Source organism: Ranitomeya imitator, chromosome 4 (assembly GCF_032444005.1).
Source record: "Ranitomeya imitator isolate aRanImi1 chromosome 4, aRanImi1.pri, whole genome shotgun sequence".
Classification (NCBI taxonomy): domain Eukaryota; kingdom Metazoa; phylum Chordata; class Amphibia; order Anura; family Dendrobatidae; genus Ranitomeya; species Ranitomeya imitator.
Window position 1 is genome coordinate 470383065 of NC_091285.1, and position 24035 is coordinate 470407099.

The window sequence follows — 24035 nt, forward strand, 5'->3', positions numbered from 1 at the left end:
CAGGGAAGTTAAGGTGATCATTTTATTTTCCCTAAGATATGCCACCCACAGACGTGTCTGGGTAGCATCTCTCTTAGGCCAGGGTTACAATGCAACTCGCACGTCAATACCCGGCACTGCGGCCGACACTAGGGAGGGAGTGTGTGGCTGCATGTATTTCTATGCAGCTGAACGCTCAACTCCCGAGTGCTGGCGGCAGTGCTGGCGGCAGTGCCGGGTATTGATGTGAGAGACTCGCGCGAGTTTCTCGCATTTCACTCGCAAGTGTGACCCCGGTCTTATAGAGAACCCAGGAGTGCTCGGCAGAGCAAGCGCTACTGTGTATGGGACAGTAGGGCAAGATTGCCACCGGTCAAACTAACCAACTAGCCAACTGATGTGTACGGGGGCTTTATTTGCTAGCAGACAAGTTTAACCTAACCTCAAACCTTTCTGATAATCTCGATTTTGTTAATATCTCCCAAATAGCAGCACCACACAAAACTTTGTGTATGGTGAATGGTGAAGAAAGCACAATTTCACCATTGTTGCTTGAGTTTTGATTTTACATTGTTTTTTGTTCTGTAAAAAGACCTGATCATTTTATTTTGCAGTTCAGTTTGATTTTTTTTTTTTAAACCAAGTATATATACCGTATATATTTTTACTCTTTTTAAAATAACTTGGATTTTTTTTTCTTTTGAGTGGGTCGCCATATTTTGAGCCCCTTAACTTTGTTATTTTTACATGGCTGCCTCAGTGACATTACGACTCCAGCGTGAACACTGCAGCCAGTGAATGAGGGGACAGCACTGCATCGGAAGTGGGTAAGTATGGCTCATTTCCTTCTTAAGATAGAGCTGTATAAAACTATAGGAAACCTTTTTGGACCCAGAAGAACATATCAATGTGGGAACGTCTTCTTATTTGCGTGGAGTTGCAGTTGTGGCACTTGGTTGTTGAACGATAATGATGGCTTTGATGATTTTAGGTTGGACACGGAAAAGACTTCATGGATCCACTCACTGAAGCTAGAAGATCTGGCCTCAAACTAGCTCTTCATTTGTCAGAGGTATTTCCTATATTCAGGATATGCTATATTAGTATATGTTTAGTTTACATTTGTATATAGTAAAGGGATTTTCCTGTTTTTAGAAAACACCCTTTTCCGCGCAATTTGATTATAAAAACGCACTGTTGTTTACTCATCTTCCCCGGGTCTAAAGCCAAGTCTCTGCTGCTGGTCCTGGTGTGTTATTGTTTGCGGTGCTGATTTCATGTTGACAGCGCTGCAGCCAATCAGTGAGCTCAGTCTGAGTTAAAGGCTCAAGCTGTTTATGGGATGTTATTTATATACTATATATACACAAGATAAATAGTATTATATTTAGGTAAAAAATATTTTAAGTATTCGTAAAATGAATGTAAATTACAAAAGTATCTCTACAGCAGTTTTGACCACTTTTCACCAAAAACATTGCAAGATACTGGTTACATTGTGTCATCAAAATTAAGAGTTTATTGCTAGGATCTTGGTTGCAGAAAAAAAAAGTAAAATATTTAGATTTTATTTTTTTATTTTATTCTTTAAGAATGTATTATTCCTAACGATTAAAGTGGTCTTCATCCAGAAAGGGTTAAACCATTCAATATGTAGCCCTCCACCCAAAAACCAGGCCATATAACTCATGTTTCCAAATGATAGGCAACAACATTAGGTAGAATGATGACTGATGCCGATTCCTGATATATAGGTAATTCAATGATTATAGGTGGCCAGTCAAGAAGAGGAGACGATGCTTCTACTTGGACTTCCACCAGACAGAATAGGACACGGAACTTTTCTTTGTAACTCTCCAAAAATTGTTGAAGTGGTTAAGGAACAGCGCATACCCATGGGTAGGTATTCTCTTTCTGCTTTTGTATAAACTGCATATACCGCTATATCGTAATGATGGTAAAGTATTATTCTTCATGTGCTATTTATGATATGCTGTGTAGATCAAGTAATAGTACTGTACGATACATTTTGTCATTTTCATGACAGATCCACAGTGAATATATTACGATGTAGATGAGGGTTTGCATGGTCGGTTATCGATTTTTATTTTTTTTTCCAGGATAAGTAACCCGCACTCAAAAAGTTGCACCACAGTACCCCTAAGTTTCGAACCGAAACTTTGCTGCTCATTTAAAATACATATTCTATGACACCAATATTTATAATTAGAAATTTAGAAATATGTACTTGAAAGCCTAGCGCTGCTCAAATGGAGGATGTAGAAGACGATTTTCATAACACACTAAATTAGAGCAGACATTTGGTTAAGATTTACTAAGCTAAACGTGGAAGTTTGCAGTAAAAAAAAAACTATTTCCATGCCTTACAATGTACAGTATTTATTTTATGGCTTAGATACTTTTTGCACCTTGCTCAAAACAGTACCAAAATTGGACAAGGTAAGCCATACAAAAATGCCAAAAATCACCTGATGAAAAAGCAAAACATTTGTTCGCTGGCTGATCGGATCATTTATGCTGGCAAAAAAACTCTGTGTTATTGGCAGCACCTCGCCCCATGTGAACAGATTGTGCTGCCCGTGATACTGTATAAGGGGCAGACTGATGGTATCAGCAATTGTTCTGTCCCCATGGCTATTCTTCTGCCCGTACAAGCAGTCCAGTAAACGAGCGCAGCATTCCTTTTATACCTTAAAGGATACTGTTGATGCCCAACATGAGCACATCTAAATGCAATGATAGACAAAACAGTCTAAAGATGCACCAGATTGATTATACAGCATCAATCACTGTGATGAAGTTGATGCATTTTAAGATGGTCTAGTCTCGGATTACACTGTCTAGGAATTGGAGAGTTTAAGGCGGTGGCCTGGGACCTAAAACTTATTACCTTAATATATATCCTTACACCCTAACCACTTTTTTTAATTTGTTGTATTACACAATACCCCACACTTCTCTGTCACTTCTCTTCTCTGCCAATCCCTAAATGTGTATTATTCATACTTACATAGGTTGAAAAAAGGCCTAGGCCCATCAAGTTCAACCTTCCTTCATCAATCATACAAATCACTAATTCATCTATCACCCACAATGTTATGTGTGCTGAGGAAATCATCCAGCCCTTTTTTGAAAGCGGTCATTGTACTACCTCCTGTGGTCGGGCTTTCTACAGTCTGACTGCTGTAACTGTAAAGAACCCTTTCCTATTTAGCTGTCAGAATCGCCTTTCTTCCATCCATAATGAGTGCCCCCTGGTCCTTAGTATGGTCTTTGGAAGGAACAAGTCATGTGCCAGTCCTGTGTATTGACCACACATACATTTATAGATGTAAATGAGATGTCCTCTGAGATGTCTTTTTTTCTGAGCTCAATTTTTCCAACATCATATGAGAAGCCTTCCATCCTTTGTAATAATCTAGTTTCCTGCCTTTGAACTGACTTTAGATTATTTTTTTCAAATGTGGAGATTAAAACCGGATCCCATATTTTAGATGTGGCCTCATCAGTGATTAATAGAGGGGCACCAATACATTGGGATCACAGGATTTTATTTCTCCTTTTATAGACCCTAAAAAATCTTGTTTGCTTTTGCAGCTGCTGCTTGACATTGCCTACTTCTGCTCAGCTTACTTGTAATTAGAATACCCAAGTCCTTCTCTTGTTCTGTAGTCCCGAGTATACTCCCACTAATAATGCAGCAATAGGATTACTCCGTCCTAGGTGCATTACTCTACATTTATCAACATTAAACCTCGTTTGCCAAGTGTTTGCCCATTCACTCATCTTATCCAGATTGTTTTGCAATATTGTAATGTCAAGGTCAGATTTTAATATCCTACATAATTTGGTGTCATTAGCAAAGACTGACACTTTACTCTCAATCCCATCCACAAGGTCATTAATAAAGAGGCTAACAAGAATCAGTCTTAGCACAGATCCCTGCGGTCCCCACTGCTGACTATATCTCTATAGAGAATGTACCATTTATGATAACCCTTTGTTTCCTGTCATTTAGCCAGTTCCTTACCCATCTGCATACAGTTTCCGCCAGTCCTTGCTTCTGTAGCTTCAGTATAAGGTTAAGTGGAACTGTATCAAATGTTTTTGCAAAGTCCAGATAAATCACATCAGCCGCATTGCCAACATCCAGATTTGCACTAACCTCCTCGTAGAAATCCAACATGTTAGACATGACCTATCCTTCATGAATCCATGCTGGTTGTCAGTTATTATATTACTATCTACAATATATTTCTGCATATCATCTCTTATAATGCCCTCAAAAACTGATGTCAAGCTTACCGGCGGCAGTTGCCTGGATGCACCTACTTACCTTTCTTAAATATCGGTACCACATCAGCCATCCTCCAATCCTGTGGCACCAACCCTGTTACAAGAGAGTCTCAGAATATGAGATACAGTAGTCTGTCAATTACTGAGCTCAATTCCCTCAGTATCCGTGGATGAATGCCATCTGGGACAGGGATTTGTCAATGTTAAATTTGCTCAGACGCCGGCATACTTCTTGCGTTAAACTAGTTATATCGGTTGGTGAACTTTGATTTTTGCATTGTTGAATGATCCCTGGAACAGTCAGTTCATTGCTGAACACAGATGAAAAGTGCCTGTTTAATATCTCAGCCTTTTCTTTGTTTTCTGTAATTATCTTGTTATCGTCTACACATCAAGATTTTGAATTTTCTTTTTGTTTTTATCTTATTAAACTTTTTACTGTCTTATTTTTCCATAATGGTTTATTTTTATTCCTGGACATTTTATTACTAGAGGATATTAAGTTTTCTGCAGGATTCCAGTAGTATACACACGTGGTCAAAATTGTTGATACCCCTCGTTGGTACTTCTGTGCATGTTCACAGGGTATGTGAACTTTTGATCAGGGTCATTTGGATGTTTTGTCATTATGATTTAAAAAGAGAAAATGCAGTAGTTTGACAACAAATGTCTTCACCCAACCATTAACCATCAGTGGAGAAAAAAATGTTGGTGTCAGCATTTATATTCTCTGGAAAAAGCCAAGAAAGCAAAAATTCTGCTGGGGTATGCAAACTTTTGAGCACAACTGTATACTGAAGCAGGTTTTAAATTGAGCTTTTCTTTAACCCCTTTCTGACATTAGACGTACTATCCCGTCGGGGGGAGCGCGGCCAATCGCGTCCGGGTGTCAGCTGCCTATCGCAGCTGACATCCGGCACTATGTGCCAGGAGCGGTCACGGACCACTCCCGGCACATTAACCCCCGACACACCGCGATCAAACATGATCGCGATGTGCCGGCGGTGCAGGGAGGCTTCCTGCGGGCTTCCCTGAGCCTCCCGCAGCAACGCAAGCGCGATTTCTTTTTAATTTCTCTGTCCTCTGATGTGATCGCACATCAGAGGTCAGAGAAATGGGGTCCCAGGTAGCCCCCAAATACTTACCTGTCTCCCCCGGTGCTCCTCGTGGCTCCCGACGGGCGCCGCCATCTTCAAAATGGCGGGCGCATGCGCAGTGCGCCCGCCGGCCGGCACCGGGAGAATCTTTGGGGTCTCGGCTGCCGGGGGTAGCCGAGACCCCAAAGAACATGATCGGGGTCGGTTTTACTGACCCCTGTTTTGTGATCGCCGGTAATTAACTGTTTACCGGCGACCGCCAAAAAAAAAAAAAGCAAAGTGTAATTCTCTGTCCTCTGATGTGATCGCACATCAGAGGACAGAGAAATAGGGGGATTCGGGGACCCTATCATACTCACCAGTGTCCCTGGGTCCTCCTGCTGCTCCTCCTGGCTGCCGGGGAAAAGAAAATGGCGGGCGCATGCGCAGTGCGCCCGCCATCTATCGCCATCTGCCGGCCGGCAGGAGAAGAGCAGTTGGGGCTAAAATTAGGGTTAGGGCTAGGGTTAGGGTTAGGGCTAGGGTTAGAGCTAGGGTTAGGGCTAGGGTTAGGGTTAGGGCTTGGGTTAGGGCTAGGGCTTGGGTTGGGGCTAGGGTTAAGGCTACAGTTAGGGTTGGGGCTAAAGTTAGGGTTGGGGCTAAAGTTACGGTTAGGGTTTAGATTACATTTACAGTTGGGAATAGGGTTGGGATTAGGGTTAGGGGTGTGTCAGGGTTAGAGGTGTGGTTAGGGTTACTGTTGGGATTAGGGTTAGGGGTGTGTTTGGATTAGGTTTTCAGTTATAATTGGGGGGTTTCCACTGTTTGTGCCTAAATGCGACATGGCGTCCGATCTCAATTCGAGCCAATTCTGCGTTGAAAAAGTAAAACAGTGCTTCTTCCCTTCCGAGCTCTCCTGTGTGCCCAAACAGGGGTTTACCCCAACATATGGGGTATCAGCGTACTCAGGACAAATAGGACAACAACTTTTGGGGTCCAATTTCTGCTGTTACCATTGGGAAAATACAAAACTGGGGACTAAAAAATAATTTTTGTGGGAAAAAAAAAAGATTTTTCATTTTCACGGCTCTGCGTTATAAACTGTAGTGAAACACTTGGGGGTTCAAAGTTCTCAAAACACATCTAGATAAGTTCCCTGGGGGGTCTAGTTTCCAATATGGGGTCACTTGTGGTGGGTTTCTACTGTTTAGGTACATTAGGGGCTCTGCAAACGCAATGTGACGCCTGCAGACCATTCCATCTAAGTCTGCATTCCAAATGGCACTCCTTCCCTTCCGAGCCCTCCCGTGCACCCAAACGGTGATTCCCCCCCCACATATGGGGTATCAGCGTACTCAGGACAAATTGGACAACAACTTTCGGGGTCCAATTTCTCCTCTTACCCTCGGGAAAATACAAAACTGGGGGCTAAAAAATAATTTTTGGGGGAAAGTTTTTTTTTTTTTTAATTTTCACGGCTCTGCGTTACAAACTGTAGTGAAACACTTGGGGGTTCAAAGCTCTCACAACACATCTAGATGAGTTCCTTAGGGGGTCTAGTTTCCAAAATGGTGTCACTTGTAGGGGTTTCTACTGTTTAGGTACATTAGGGGCTCTGCAAATGCAATGTGACGCCTGCAGACCATTCCATCTAAGTCTGCATTCCAAATGGCGCTCCTTCCCTTCCGAGCCCTCCCATGCGCCCAAACAGTGGCTCCCCCCACATATGGTGTATCATCGCACTCAGGACAAATTGGGCAACAAATTTTGGGGTCCAATTTCTCCTGTTACCCTCGGGAAAATACAAAACTGGGGGCTAAAAAAATAATTTTTGTGGGAAAAAAATGTTGTTTTATTTTTACGGCTCTGCATTATAAACTTCTGTGAAGCCCTTGGTGGGTCAAAGCGCTCAAAACACATCTAGATAAGTTCCTTAGGGGGTCTACTTTCCAAAATGGTGTCACTTGTGGGGGGTTTCAATGTTTAGGCACATCAGGGGCTCTCCAAACACAACATGGTGTCCCATCTCAATTCCTGTCAATTTTGCATTGAAAAGTCAAACGGCGCTCCTTCCCTTCCGAGCTCTCCCATGCGCCCAAACAGTGGTTTACCCCCACATATGGGGTATCCGCGTACTCAGGACAAATTGTACAACAACTTTTGGGGTCCAATTTCTTCTCTTACCCTTGGGAATATAAAAAATTGGGGGCGAAAAGATAATTTGTGAAAAAATTATGATTTTTTTATTTTTACGGTTCTGCATCATAAACTTCTGTGAAGCACTTGGTGGGTCAAAGTGCTCACCACACCTCTAGATAAGTTCCTTAGGGGGTCTACTTTCCAAAATGGTGTCACTTGTGGGTTTCAATGTTTAGGCACATCAGGGGCTCTCCAAACGCAACATGGCGTCCCATCTCAATTCCAGTCAATTTTGCATTGAAAAGTCAAATGGCGCTCCTTCGCTTCCGAGCTCTGTCATGCGCCCAAACAGTGGTTTACCTCCACATATGGGGTATTGGCGTACTCAGGACAAATTGTACAACAACGTTTGGGGTCCATTTTCTCCTGTTACCCTTGGTAAAATAAAACAAATTGGAGCTGAAGTAAATTTTTTGTGAAAAAAAAGTTAAATGTTCATTTTTATTTAAACATTCCAAAAATTCCTGTGAAACACCTGAAGGGTTAATAAACTTCTTGAATGTGGTTTTGAGCACCTTAAGGGGTGCAGTTTTTAGAATGGTGTCACACTTGGGTATTTTCTATCATATAGACCCCTCAAAATTCAAATGAGATGTGGTCCCTAAAATAAAATGGTGTTGGAAAAATGAGAAATTGCTGGTCAACTTTTAACCCTTATAACTCCCTAACAAAAAAAAATGTTGGTTCCAAAATTGTGCTGATGTAAAGTAGACATGTGGGAAATGTTACTTATTAAGTATTTTGTGTGACATATCTCTGTGATTTAATTGCATAAAAATTCAAAGTTGGAAAATTGCAAAATTTTCAAAATTTTCGCCAAATTTCCGTTTTTTTCACAAATAAACGCAGATAATATCAAAGAAATGTTACCACTATCATAAAGTACAATATGTCACGAGAAAACATTGTCAGAATCACCAGGATCCGTTGAAGCGTTCCAGAGTTATAACCTCATAAAGGGACAGTGGTCAGAATTGTAAAAATTGGCCCGGTCCATAACGTGCAAACCACCCTTGGGGGTGAAGGGGTTAAAGGTGTTTTGCAAAGTTGCTTATTTACCCCCCCCCCCCATTATTAGAACAGAGGAGTTATTGATCGGTCGAGCATGAGCACCTACACTTCATTCATGGTCAATGGGATCGCCTTTAAAAGCTGTACTCTACTTTCTCCAGCAGTCCCATAGACAGTGAATGGGGAGCTGGTGTGAGTATGCCTGATGTCCATTCCATTCAGATGAGGCTATACTGGGATTGTGTTGGTACTGGCGGTGGTTCAGTTAGTTGTCCCCTATCTTAAGAGTAGAGGTTAATTCATTACCTTGGTAAAACGCATTTAAAGAGGACATGTCACCTCTAAAATAAAAAATTATAAATACCTGGAAAAATCCCTGACTGCAACTTTTTTCATTTTATGCTTCATCACTCCATTCACATTTGTTGCTTTTGGAGCGGATTATGTGAAATTTCTGCTTGTAGTTCACCTATGCAATTCTTCAGAGCCTTCTGGGGGCCATTCACAACCTGGCAGCCGATCTAGCGGTCTCAGATGCTGCCGAGTTGTGATTTTCAGCAGCTGGGGGGGGACTGTTCCATGAAAACTGACTATCTGCCCATTTGCACTACAAGCAGAGATTTCACATAGTGCTCTCCAAAAGCAAATATGAATGTCTTTGGAATGAAGCGACGCCACACAAAACAGAAAAAAGTAGCAAAATCACGAGTGCTGAGAGATTTTTTTACGATGTTACTTAAATCAATTTGGTTGAGCAAGTGACAAGTCCTTTTTAAGCTTAACAAATCATTCTAAGAAACTATTATCAGGCAGATGAGTTGGTACAATCTTAACATCCAAATATAACATTTTATACATGCAGCTATGATAAACGTAGCTTTGTCCTCAAAATATCTTGAAAAATGAGTCAGCCCTGCTTGGATGTGAAGCAATGAGTCAGATGCCACATTAATGTCTGCCGTGACTAACCGTGTGCAGTTTTACATTATGGCTGTTAGCGGTGCTGAATATGAAGTCCTCCGCTATGTATGTATTCTGAATGTTAAGTGATGAGGACTCGGAGCAGCCTGGTATTTTTAGATGATAACATTTTGTTCTACGCCATTGTTATTCCGCTTCATGTTTTATTGACCTTGCCACCAGCTAGGTGTTAAATAACAGCATGAAATGAATATAATAATGTAATTATCCCTATGCCTAGAACTCTGCCTGACCTCAAATGTTAAAGGACAGACGGTCTCATCATATGACAAGCATCATTTCGGATTTTGGTACAACCTGGATCATCCATCTGTATTGTGTGTAAGTCTCTTACTTACGGTATTTGTCACCATTCATAAAGCTTGTATAATGAAAAACCAGCTTTAGGTGAGATAGATAATGAGATATATGTACGTATTCTGCATCAGGACTGCACGGAGTGAAGAATTTACAGGGAGACCCTGCTACTTCCAAAAATCATTCGTCAATGCTTTTTTTCCTAATAAGAATCTGTCAGCAGGTTTTTGCTACCACCCCGGAAAACAGCAGGATGTATGGGCAAAGACCCTGATTCCAGCGATATATCATTTACTTGACTAGTTGGTGCAGTTTTGATAAAGCACAGTTCTATCTGCAGCAGATCTAGCAGTCCTTTGAGTGCTGAGCTCTGTGTAACCCCGCCCACACCACTGATTGGCAGTTTTCTGTGCACACTGTGCATAGGCAGAAAGCTGCCAATCATTGATTGGGAAGCAGTTATACAAGAAGCAGGGTTACTAGTCCTCTAGTCATAATCTCTTGCTGATAAAAAGTGATTTTATCAAAACCACAGCAAGCATTCCAGTGACACATTGCAGTCAGGGTCTATGTCACTATGCTGATAACAGATTAGGTGGGATAAAACTGGTTCCCAATTTCCTTTAATTGCAGTTCTGCCGTAAAATTCTGTTTTTTGCATTGATTCATCTCCCGATATTTTCCATCCTCTGCATGCAATTAGCAGAGTATTAATAGTACTGTATTTGACCCTTACTATTGCCTAATGCTCCATCTTAGGCTACTTTCACACTTGCGTCGTTTTTCCTCCGTCGCAATGCCTCATTTTGGGGAAAAAACGGATCCTGCAAATGTGCTCGCAGGATGCGTTTTTTCCCATAGACTTGTATTGCCGACGTATGGCCATACGTCGCGTCCGTCGTGCACTGGATGCGTCGTGTTTTGGCGGACCATCGGCACGAAAAAACGTTCAAGGGAACGTTTTTTTTTGTACGTCGGGTCCGCCATTTCCTACCACGCATGCGCCGCCGGAACTCCGCCCCCTCGTCCCCGGGACTTTACAATGGGCAGCGGATGCGTTGAAAAACTGCATCCACTGCCCACGTTGTGCCGAATTTTCACAACGTGCGTTGGTACGTCGCGCCTATGCTTAGTGTGAAAGAAGCCTTACTAGTCAACTACAACCAAGGCGCTTTACTAAACAATATACACCAGAATTGAACTGCTTCGTATTTTTTTTAATAAAAAAAATTACTATAAAAAAAGGGGAGTCCCAAAATGTGTCTAATTTATTAAAGTTGTGCACTATTTTTTGCAAATATTGATGTCCTATTCACTAGGTGGCAAAAAAAGAGAAATGTTTCTAACATGACTAGGAAGTTGAGGGAAATATATCCTGTTATGCTACTGACTAGTGATGAGCGAATATACTCGTTGCTCGGGTTTTCCCCCAGCACGTTCGGGTGGTCTCCGAGTATTTATCAGTGCTTGGAGATTTAGTTTTTGTTGACACAGCTGCATGATTTACGGCTATTAGCACGGCTGACTACATGTGGGGGTTGCCTGGTTGCTAGGGAATCCCCACATGTAATCAAGCTGTCGAGTAGCCACAAATCATGCAGCTGCGGTAAGGAAAACTAAATCTCCAAGCAGTCATAAATACTCAGAGGTCACCCGAGCAACGAGTGCACTGACTCATCACTAGTCAACACAGCTGCATGATTTACGCCTGCTAGCCAGCCTGAGTACATGTGGGGGTTGCCTGGTTGCTATTCAAGCTGTCTAGCAGCCGTAAATCATGCAGCTGCTTTGACAAAAACTAAATCTCCGAGCACTAAAAAATCCTTGGAGACCACCCGGGCGTGCTCAGGGAGACCCGAGCAACAATACTATTCTCTCATCACTACTACTAGCAATTGAGCTTGTATTACTACTACAACTGGTATTGATTGACTAGAAAGTAAGTGATTGGGAAAAATAGACTGGCTGGGGAAAATTGGAGAAAAATTATTAGTTCCTGAACATGTTGTGCCCAATTTATTGGCTTTAGAAGGAATCTGTCAGCAGGATGTCCCATTTCTCCCCCCTCCCAACTATATAAGCGGGATTTAACCCATTAAATGCCGCTGATAGCGGCATTTTAGATGCACTTCTGGCAATCGCTCCAGATAATGCCAATCATTGACCCCCGCTCATAGCAAATGAGGTATTCTGCTACATACAGGTGATCTGATCAGCGCCTGTATGTAGCAGAGCCAATCGGGTTATGGCAGCCTATAGTCTCCCATGGAGACTAGTGACGTTATAATAAGTGTGTGGATGATATCCGCGCTGCTGTGACAAAACAAATCCAGATATAGTTGTAATACACTTCGGTGGTTTATTCAACGCGTTTCAAAGCCTATGGCTTCTTCTTCAGGAAATGACCACAGAAACATAGGCTTTGAAACGTGTTGAATAAACCACCGGAGTGTATTACAACTATATCTGGATTTGTTTTGTCACAGCAGCGCGGATATCATCCACACACATTTATTATAACATCTCTGAGAGGTCGTTTTGCCGACCTGTGGATCTGCAGAAGCTGACATCTACATGCTTTTACTCTGCACCATCAGGTGAGCAGTTCTCTGACATTGATTGGAATAATCCATGGGATAAGACCCTATTTGCACTTTTTTGTTTCCTATCATTCAACTAATGGAGACTATTGAAGCATGCCAAAAGAAAAAAATAAAGTTTAAATCTCCCCCTTTCGTCCCATTCAAAATAAAACAATAAAAAAAACCAAACATGCACATATTTGTATCACCGCTTTCAGAATTGCCTGATCTATGAATATAAAAAAAAGGATTAACCTGATCACTAAAGGTGTAGCGAGAAAGAAAAGTCAAAACGCCAGAATTAAAGGGACACTGTCACCTGAATTTGGAGGGAACAATCTTTAGCAATGGAGGCGGGGTTTTTGGGTGTTTGATTCACCCTTTCCTTACCCGCTGGCTGCATGCTGGCTGCAATATTGGATTGAAGTGCATTCTCTGTCCTCCGTAGTACATGCCTGCGCAAAGCAATCTTGCCTTGCGCAGGCGTGTACTATGGAGGACAGAGAATGAACTTTAATCCAATATTGCAGCCAGCGCGTAAGGAGAGGGTGAATCAAACACCCAAAAACCCCGCCTCCATGGCTAAAGATTGTTCACTCCAAATTCAGGTGACAGTGTCCCTTTAAGTTTTTTTGTTTACCGTGACATTGCATTAAAATGCAATAATGGGCGATCAAAAGAACGCATCTGCCCCAAAATGGTATCATTAAAAACATCAGCTCTGTGCGCAAAAAATAAGCCCTCATCCAACCCGAGATCACGAAAATGGAGACGCTACGGGTCTCGGAAAATTGCGCAATTTTTTTAAACCAACGTTTGGAGTTTTTTTTCACCACTTAGATAAAAAAGAACCTGGACATGTTTGGTGTCTATGAACTCGTAATGACCTGGAGAATCATAGTGGCAGGTCAATTTTGGCATTTAGTGAACTTGGCAAAAAAGCCAAACAAACACCAAGTTTGGAATTTTTATCCCGTTTTCCAGTACATGATATGTTAAATGTTAAAACCAATGGTGTCATTCAAAAGCATAACTCGTCCCTCAAAAAACAAGTCCCCACATGGCCATATTGATGGAAAAAAGAAAAAAGTTATGGCTCTGGGAAGAGGGGAAGCGAGAAAAAAAAGAAAATGCAAAACTGAAAATACCTCCGGTCATGAAGGGGTTGAAAACACTACTTGTTTGGTATGTGTGTAATCATTCTTACCTGGAGAGACATATATATTGCTGGGGCAGTTTTACAGTATAGTGAACATAGTAAATAAAATAAAAAAATAAAAAATTGTGGTATTGCACTTTTTTTGGGCAGTTTAATGTAATAAAAAAAATTATGGCTCTCGGAAGAAGGGGAGGAAAAGGCGAAATTGGAAAATAGCTCCGTCGGGAAGGCATAATTTCCACCAAATCTTTAGTGTACTCACTTCTGCTATGCCACTCAAAGGGTCACATCTTACTGATAAATTTGGTGGAGGTTAGGTCGGCTTTTTAAGCTAGGTACTTCCCAATGTTAGATAAATGTCCGAGACAAAACTGTCAAATGTCGCACGTGAAGGCAAAGTGTATTTATGCAAATTGCAACTTTTTCTACTTGTTAATGTGCGCACTTCTAATGTGTTGCATGATATAGAATTTTGTGGAAGTTGTGACTCGTTAACAATAGTTACAGCATAAATGTATTTCTTCCATGCCTTTTTTTAATGCAGCTATGACCTGTCTAGAACATACAACTTTTTTTGTGACTTTTATGTAGAAATGCGTTTAGAAATATGTAGTGCTTCACGCCACAAGGTTCACCGCGCCATCTGTGCTCATTATTTTAGGTATAGACACCGGTACTAGGAATGGCATAAACAGTTACTACATTTTGCTTAGACGTCTACAACAATTTAATGTTGCAAAACAAACAAAGTGGTGCAAACACAATGATAAATGCTCCCCAGTATCTTTGACTTCTTTCTTTATTTCATAGACTGATGATAAAGGCGTCTTCGCTACAGATCTGTCCCAGGAGTATGAAATCGCTGCTAAGACATTTAACCTGACCCCGCAGCAAATATGGGATCTGTCGCACCGAGCCATCGATTACATCTTTGCTCCAGAACACATCAAGTTAAACTTAAAGGAGAAGTGGACACAGGTGAAGCCAGAGCTATTCCGACATGTGCAGTAATAGCCACTGATCCGGTCACTGACTGAGCCACAACCTCGGGGACTGGAAGGTCCGTCTCCCCGGTAGGGTAAACCTTCCAGAGACTACGTCCATCTACTGATCTCCAGACCACGGTCTACAATGCACGTTCTTTTTTATTCCTTTATATTCCGCTCAATGGCTGCAGTTATTTTTGAAGATTTCCTTCTATGAGATAAATCTCTATATATTTTAGTGACTTGGTCTCTTCTCTGTTTTTATGTGGCACACATTGGGTTATACCAGTTATATACAGTAGTATTCATTTAGGTGTCTAGTAGTTTTTTTTCTGTATGAGAAACATGACAATTTTCATCAGTGTTTTGGATGAGACTTTCATCAGTGTTGGGTCAGTGTTTAATCATTTTTTTTTCTTGCATAAGCTAAGTTTTTTTGAGCTTCTCCTATAAAGCAAACGTGAAATCAGACCGCATATTATTTTCAAGGACCCATAAACTGGCATTGGCGAGTTTGATCAAAATCAGACATGATTTCATGTTTTGGTATGCACCACGGCTTACAAAAATACACCATGGGCAATAAAGGGTACGAGTTCTATTCATGAAAAACAAGTGTAAAAATAGCACATGAAGAATATGTATGACTAGATGGTGGCCCGATTCTAACGCATCGGGTATTCTAGAATATGCATGTCCACATAGTATATTGCCCAGCCACATAGTATATTGCCCAACCACGTAGTATATTCCCCAGCCACGTAGTATATTGCCCAGCCACGTAGTATATTGCCCAGTCACATAGTATATTGCCCAACCACGTAGTATATTCCCCAGCCACGTAGTATATTGCCCAGCCACGTAGTATATTGCCCAGTCACGTAGTATATTGCCCAGTCACGTAGTATATTGCCCAGTCACGTAGTATATTGCCCAGCCACGTAGTATATTGCCCAGCCACGTAGTATATTGCCCAGCCACGTAGTATATTGCCCAGCCACGTAGTATATTGCCCAGCTACGTAGTATATTGCCCAGTCACGTAGTATATTGCCCAGCCACGTAGTATATTGCCCAGCCACGTAGTATATTGCCCAGCCACGTAGTATATTGCCCAGCCACGTAGTATATTGCCCAGCCACGTAGTATATTGCCCAGCTACGTAGTATATTGCCCAGCCACGTAGTATATTGCCCAGTCACGTAGTATATTGCCCAGTCACGTAGTATATTGCCCAGTCACGTAGTATATTGCCCAGCCACGTAGTATATTGCCCAGCCACGTAGTATATTGCCCAGCTACGTAGTATATTGCCCAGTCACGTAGTATATTGCCCAGCCACGTAGTATATTGCCCAGTCACGTAGTATATTGCCCAGCCACGTAGTATATTGCCCAGCTACGTAGTATATTGCCCAGCTACGTAGCATATTGCCCAGTCACGTAGTATATTGCCCAGCTACGTATACAGCACAGAGCCACGTAGTATATAGCACAGCCCACGCAGTATATAACAGTGGCCACGTAATATATAGCACAGCCCACGGAGTATATAACACTGCCTATGTAGTATACAGCACAGAGCCACACGGTATGTAACACAGCCCACGTAGTATACAGCAGTGTGGGCACCATATCCCTGTTAAAAAAAATAATTAAAATAAAAAAAATAGTTACGGTATATACTCACCTCCTAGGATCCAGCGGAGCTCCGGCGATAGGTGCGCGGCTGCCACCATCTTCCGTTCCCAAGATGCATTGCGAAATTACCCAGATTACTTAGCGGTCTCGCGAGACCGCTAAGTCTTTTGGGTAATTTTGCATTGCATCGCTGAATAGGGCACAGCGGATTTGTTTTTCCATAGATTTACATTGTACTTTAAACCTGATGGAAAACTGCTGCGGATCTGCAGCGGATCAGCAGGCAAATCCGCAACGTGGGCACATGTTAAAATGTTGATGTAGAAAACATACGTATTTAGTGGCAGTGCAGGACTTGTTAAAGAAACATCACATCTGACATAGTCTTTTTATTATAGATAAGCACGCCAATGCCGCCATTATTTTATGAGCCATATGGTGCACACTTTAGGAATTCTTCCTTATATTACTAATCTAATGGTTCACATACACCTGCAAGCTGTCTCAATACATCTGGCACTTTATACTAATTGTTACTCCGTCTACTTTTTTCACACTGCCTTACTTGTTGTATGGTCATTGTTTTGGGACACCCCATGGCATTTAGGTCCCTTTTTCATTGGATCTAGTACCTTTTCATTTTGTATGGTTTTAAACTAGTGTATCAATTTTATTCTTAAAAAGTACCACTTTATTTGGGATCATTTTTTTCACTTTTGGTCTCCAATATAGTGAACTACATATCTCACACCAGCGACCAGACAGGTAACTCCTGTGTGAGATATATTGACAAGCTGAGCTCACTGCAGAGCGAGTACATACAGTTGTGCTCTAAAGTTTACATACCCCCGCAGTATTTTTGATTTCTTGGCCTTTTTTCAGAGAATATGAATGATCACACCAGAACCTTTTCTCCACTCATGATTAGTGGTTGGGTGAAGCCATTTATTGTCACACTACTGTGTTCTCTCTCTTTAAATCCTAATGACAGCCCATTTCGTACCTTATGGCAGTAACAGGAGACAAACCAGCACTGCTGTGACACCTGTGGCCTAACTGGTTTAGCTGACAGTGATTTCCACCATGCCCCTGGATGACCGGGTGCAGACCATGGGAAAAGCTATGCAAATAATCTCCAAAAAAGAGAAATGGTTGCACTCACTGGTAAATAAAAATCTCCTTTATTGGAACATTTAATTACAACATACCTGCAGGAAGGTACTCATGAGGAACACTCTGGACGACGGCCATTTCGTGCCTCCTGCACTTCAACGGGTCCATCGTCCAGTGTTTCTTGTACCTTCCTGCAGGTATGTTTTAATGAAATGTACCAATAAAGGAGATTTTTATTTACCAGTGAGTGCAACCATTTCTCTTTTTTTGGACATTTAGTACTTTATATCTGATACTATGTACATAATATTAGTCCTACTGGGAGACGATAGTCAAATTAAAATTGGGAGAAAAGTGAAATATCAAAGTTACATAAAGACAACAAAAAAGCAAATTCACGTTCTGAATGCGGACTGCTCTATGTCCATACTACATGAAGACCATTACTGCTGTCCTGCATGGTCTGCAGCATCCAGCAGGGGGCGCTGTGCTACAGGTTCAGTGCAGAAACATTTTGTCCGTAGACTTAACTGACATGTTTTTTTTTCTTTTACATTTTACTAATACAGTATTGATCTTTTCTTTGAAATCCATGTTCTTGATTGTGTTTGTTTTTTAAAGTTGATTGAAGTCAATACAGCCTGAAAGGACATATATATATATATATATATATATATATATATATATATATATATATATATATATATATATATATATATATATATATATATGTAACACCTGGCTGGAGTACATGGCCATCATTACTGTATATGTCTGAACTGCTCACATACAATGCAGAATAGTGCTGTCTTAAAGGCCAACATAGGGTACACCCTTCAATCTGGGGTCCATGAGCTGTGATTGCTGGACTAACCACGACCCTAGAATCATGGTGTATACTCCTGCCGCACTGCACAAGCCACATGCAGTCATTATCCATGTATGTAAGAAGATCTTGCAGGCGGATATGTAACAGACTTATCTCGGCCATAACACTAATTACAAGGGAGGGAGCAAAAGACATCCGGGAAATCGGAGAACCATAGTTACAGGTTCCCAACGTGTCTGTCAGGTGCAGCCATAAAGTACAACTACATAACTAGCCTCCTTAGGTCTCGTCCAGGCCTTTGGGATTTTACATAAAAACACAGTGCGAGTGTCATCAGAGGCTGACGTCATCAGAGGCCAGTCAGTGTCATCAGAGGCCGGCGTCATCAGAGGTCAACCAGTATCTTCAGAGGCCAGTCAGTGTCATCAGTGGCCGGTGTCATCAGAGGCCAGTCAGTGTCATCAGAGGTCAGCCAGCGTCATCAGAGGCCAGTCAGTGTCATCAGAGGCCAGTGTCATCAGAGGTCAGCCAGTGTCATCAGAGGCCAGTGTCATCAGAGATCAGTCAGTGTCATCAGAGGCCAGTCAGTGTCATCAGTGGCCAGTGTCATCAGAGGCCAGCATCATCAGAGGTCAGCCAGTGTCATCAGAGGCCAGTGTCATCAGAGGTCAGCCAGTGTCATCAGAGGTCAACCAGTGTCATCAGAGGTCGGTGTCATCAGAGGCCAGTGTCATCAGAGGTCAACCAGTGTCATCAGAGGCCAGCATCATCAGAGGTCAGCCAGTGTCATCAGAGGTCAGCCAGTGTCATCAGAGGTCAGCCAGTGTCATCAGAGGTCAACCAGTGTCATCAGAGGCCGGTGTCATCAGAGGCCAGTGTCATCAGAGGTCAGCCGGTGTCATCAGAGGCCAGTCAGTGTCATCAGAGGCCAGTCAGTGTCATCAGAGGCCAGTCAGTGTCATCAGAGGTCAGCCAGTGTCATCAGAGGTCAGCCAGTGTCATCAGAGGTCAGCCAGTGTCATCAGAGGTCAGCCAGTGTCATCAGAGATCAGTCAGTGTCATCAGTGGCCGGCGTCATCAGAGGCCAGTCAGTGTCATCAGAGGCCAGTGTCATCAGAGGTCAGCCAGCGTCATCAGAGGCCAGTGTCATCAGAGGTCAGCCAGTGTCATCAGAGGCCAGTCAGTGTCATTAGTGGCCGGCGTCATCAGAGGCCAGTCAGTGTCATCAGAGGTCAGCCAGCGTCATCAGAGGCCAGCATCATCAGAGGTCAGCCAGTGTCATCAGAGGCCAGTGTCATCAGAAGTCAACCAGTGTCATCAGAGGCCGGTGTCATCAGAGGTCGGTGTCATCAGAGGCCAGTGTCATCAGAGGCCAGCATCATCAGAGGTCAGCCAGTGTCATCAGAGGTCAGCCAGTGTCATCAGAGGTCAACCAGTGTCATCAGAGGCCGGTGTCATCAGAGGCCAGTGTCATCAGAGGTCAGCCAGTGTCATCAGAGGTCAACCAGTGTCATCAGAGGTCGGTGTCATCAGAGGCCGGTGTCATCAGAGGTCGGTGTCATCAGAGGTCAACCAGTGTCATCAGAGGCCAGCATCATCAGAGGTCAGCCAGTGTCATCAGAGGTCAACCAGTGTCATCAGAGGCCGGTGTCATCAGAGGTCAGCCGGTGTCATCAGAGGTCAGCCAGTGTCATCAGAGATCAGTCAGTGTCATCAGAGGCCAGTCAGTGTCATCAGAGGCCAGTGTCATCAGAGGTCAGCCAGTGTCATCAGAGGTCAACCAGTGTCATCAGAGGCCGGTGTCATCAGAGGTCAGCCGGTGTCATCAGAGGCCAGTCAGTGTCATCAGAGGTCAGTCAGTGTCATCAGAGGCCAGTCAGTGTCATCAGAGGTCAACCAGTGTCATCAGAGGTCAGCCAGTGTCATCAGAGATCAGTCAGTGTCATCAGAGGCCAGTCAGTGTCATCAGAGGCCAGTGTCATCAGAGGTCAGCCAGTGTCATCAGAGGTCAGCCAGTGTCATCAGAGGTCAGCCAGTGTCATCAGAGGTCAACCAGTGTCATCAGAGATCAGTCAGTGTCATCAGAGGCCAGTCAGTGTCATCAGAAGCCAGTGTCATCAGAGGTCAGCCAGTGTCATCAGAGGTTAGCCAGTGTCATCAGAGGTCAGCCAGTGTCATCAGAGGTCAACCAGTGTCATCAGAGGTCAGCCAGCGTCATCAGAGGCCAGTGTCATCAGAAGTCAGCCAGTGTCATCAGAGGCCAGTCAGTGTCATTAGTGGCCGGCGTCATCAGAGGCCAGTCAGTGTCATCAGAGGTCAGCCAGCGTCATCAGAGGCCAGTGTCATCAGAGGTCAGCCAGTGTCATCAGAGGTCAACCAGTGTCATCAGAGGCCAGTGTCATCAGAGGTCAGCCAACGTCATCAGAGGCCAGCGTCATCAGAGGTCAGCGAGTGTCATCAGAGGCCAGTGTCATCAGAGGTCAGCCAGTGTCATCAGAGGTCAGTGTCATCAGAGATCAGTCAGTGTCATCAGAGGTCAGCCAGTGTCATCAGAGGCCAGTGTCATCAGAGGTCAGCCAGTGTCATCAGTGGCCAGTGTCATCAGAGGCCAGCATCATCAGAGGTCAGCCAGTGTCATCAGAGGCCGGTGTCATCAGAGGCCAGTGTCATCAGAGGTCAGCCAGTGTCATCAGAGGTCAACCAGTGTCATCAGAGGTCGGTGTCATCAGAGGCCGGTGTCATCAGAGGTCGGTGTCATCAGAGGTCAACCAGTGTCATCAGAGGCCAGCATCATCAGAGGTCAGCCAGTGTCATCAGAGGTCAACCAGTGTCATCAGAGGCCGGTGTCATCAGAGGTCAGCCGGTGTCATCAGAGGTCAGCCAGTGTCATCAGAGATCAGTCAGTGTCATCAGAGGCCAGTCAGTGTCATCAGAGGCCAGTGTCATCAGAGGTCAGCCAGTGTCATCAGAGGTCAACCAGTGTCATCAGAGGTCAGCCAGTGTCATCAGAGGCCAGTCAGTGTCATTAGTGGCCGACGTCATCAGAGGCCAGTCAGTGTCATCAGAGGCCAGTGTCATCAGAGGTCAGCCAGCGTCATCAGAGGCCAGTGTCATCAGAGGTCAGCCAGTGTCATCAGAGGCCAGTGTCATCAGAGGTCAGCCAGCGTCATCAGAGGCCAGCGTCATCAGAGGTCAGCGAGTGTCATCAGAGGCCAGTGTCATCAGAGGTCAGCCAGTGTCATCAGAGGTCAGCCGGTGTCATCAGAGGCCAGTCAGTGTCATCAGAGGTCAGTCAGTGTCATCAGAGGCCAGTCAGTGTCATCAGAGGTCAGCCAGTGTCATCAGAGGTCAACCAGTGTCATCAGAGGTCAGCCAGTGTCATCAGAGATCAGTCAGTGTCATCAGAGGCCAGTCAGTGTCATCAGAGGCCAGTGTCATCAGAGGTCAGCCAGTGTCATCAGAGGTCAGCCAGTGTCATCAGAGGTCAGCCAGTGTCATCAGAGGTCAACCAGTGTCATCAGAGGCCAGTCAGTGTCATTAGTGGCCGGCGTCATCAGAGGCCAGTCAGTGTCATCAGAGGCCAGTGTCATCAGAGGTCAGCCAGCGTCATCAGAGGCCAGTGTCATCAGAGGTCAGCCAGTGTCATCAGAGGTCAACCAGTGTCATCAGAGGCCAGTGTCATCAGAGGTCAGCCAGCGTCATCAGAGGCCAGCGTCATCAGAGGTCAGCGAGTGTCATCAGAGGCCAGTGTCATCAGAGGTCAGCCAGTGTCATCAGAGGTCAGTGTCATCAGAGATCAGTAAGTGTCATCAGAGGTCAGCCAGTGTCATCAGAGGCCAGTGTCATCAGAGGTCAGCCAGTGTCATCAGTGGCCAGTGTCATCAGAGGCCAGCATCATCAGAGGTCAGCCAGTGTCATCAGAGGCCAGTGTCATCAGAAGTCAACCAGTGTCATCAGAGGCCGGTGTCATCAGAGGTCGGTGTCATCAGAGGCCAGTGTCATCAGAGGCCAGCATCATCAGAGGTCAGCCAGTGTCATCAGAGGTCAGCCAGTGTCATCAGAGGTCAACCAGTGTCATCAGAGGCCGGTGTCATCAGAGGTCAGCCGGTGTCATCAGAGGCCAGTCAGTGTCATCAGAGGTCAGTCAGTGTCATCAGAGGCCAGTCAGTGTCATCAGAGGTCAACCAGTGTCATCAGAGGTCAGCCAGTGTCATCAGAGATCAGTCAGTGTCATCAGAGGCCAGTCAGTGTCATCAGAGGCCAGTGTCATCAGAGGTCAGCCAGTGTCATCAGAGGTCAGCCAGTGTCATCAGAGGTCAGCCAGTGTCATCAGAGGTCAACCAGTGTCATCAGAGATCAGTCAGTGTCATCAGAGGCCAGTCAGTGTCATCAGAAGCCAGTGTCATCAGAGGTCAGCCAGTGTCATCAGAGGTTAGCCAGTGTCATCAGAGGTCAGCCAGTGTCATCAGAGGTCAACCAGTGTCATCAGAGGTCAGCCAGCGTCATCAGAGGCCAGTGTCATCAGAAGTCAGCCAGTGTCATCAGAGGCCAGTCAGTGTCATTAGTGGCCGGCGTCATCAGAGGCCAGTCAGTGTCATCAGAGGTCAGCCAGCGTCATCAGAGGCCAGTGTCATCAGAGGTCAGCCAGTGTCATCAGAGGTCAACCAGTGTCATCAGAGGCCAGTGTCATCAGAGGTCAGCCAACGTCATCAGAGGCCAGCGTCATCAGAGGTCAGCGAGTGTCATCAGAGGCCAGTGTCATCAGAGGTCAGCCAGTGTCATCAGAGGTCAGTGTCATCAGAGATCAGTCAGTGTCATCAGAGGTCAGCCAGTGTCATCAGAGGCCAGTGTCATCAGAGGTCAGCCAGTGTCATCAGTGGCCAGTGTCATCAGAGGCCAGCATCATCAGAGGTCAGCCAGTGTCATCAGAGGCCGGTGTCATCAGAGGCCAGTGTCATCAGAGGTCAGCCAGTGTCATCAGAGGTCAACCAGTGTCATCAGAGGTCGGTGTCATCAGAGGCCGGTGTCATCAGAGGTCGGTGTCATCAGAGGTCAACCAGTGTCATCAGAGGCCAGCATCATCAGAGGTCAGCCAGTGTCATCAGAGGTCAACCAGTGTCATCAGAGGCCGGTGTCATCAGAGGTCAGCCGGTGTCATCAGAGGTCAGCCGGTGTCATCAGAGGTCAGCCGGTGTCATCAGAGATCAGTCAGTGTCATCAGTGGCCGGCGTCATCAGAGGCCAGTCAGTGTCATCAGAGGCCAGTGTCATCAGAGGTCAGCCAGCGTCATCAGAGGCCAGTGTCATCAGAGGTCAGCCAGTGTCATCAGAGGCCAGTCAGTGTCATTAGTGGCCGGCGTCATCAGAGGCCAGTCAGTGTCATCAGAGGTCAGCCAGCATCATCAGAGGCCAGTGTCATCAGAGGTCAGCCAGTGTCATCAGAGGTCAACCAGTGTCATCAGAGGCCAGTGTCATCAGAGGCCAGCCAGCGTCATCAGAGGCCAGCGTCATCAGAGGTCAGCCAGTGTCATCAGAGGTCAGTGTCATCAGAGATCAGTCAGTGTCATCAGAGGTCAGCCAGTGTCATCAGAGGCCAGTGTCATCAGAGGTCAGCCAGTGTCATCAGTGGCCAGTGTCATCAGAGGCCAGCATCATCAGAGGTCAGCCAGTGTCATCAGAGGCCGGTGTCATCAGAGGCCAGTGTCATCAGAGGTCAGCCAGTGTCATCAGAGGTCAACCAGTGTCATCAGAGGCCGGTGTCATCAGAGGTCGGTGTCATCAGAGGTCAACCAGTGTCATCAGAGGCCAGCATCATCAGAGGTCAGCCAGTGTCATCAGAGGTCAGCCAGTGTCATCAGAGGTCAACCA

At 44.6% G+C, this 24035-nt stretch overlaps 1 protein-coding gene across 2 annotated transcripts in view; it reads left to right on the top strand.

The window, feature by feature from the left end:
- MAPDA (N6-Methyl-AMP deaminase) overlaps nucleotides 1–14829 on the top strand; it is a 270844-nt gene extending 256015 nt beyond the window's left edge. For both annotated transcript variants that reach the window (XM_069765871.1, XM_069765870.1), the window contains exons 7-10: nucleotides 971–1051; nucleotides 1752–1878; nucleotides 9784–9884; nucleotides 14412–14829. In XM_069765871.1, coding sequence (XP_069621972.1) covers nucleotides 971–1051; nucleotides 1752–1878; nucleotides 9784–9884; nucleotides 14412–14612 — 510 coding nt within the window. In that variant the 3' untranslated portion in view covers nucleotides 14613–14829. The remainder of the gene's footprint in view (nucleotides 1–970; nucleotides 1052–1751; nucleotides 1879–9783; nucleotides 9885–14411) is intronic.
- Nucleotides 14830–24035: the final 9206 nt, after the last annotated feature.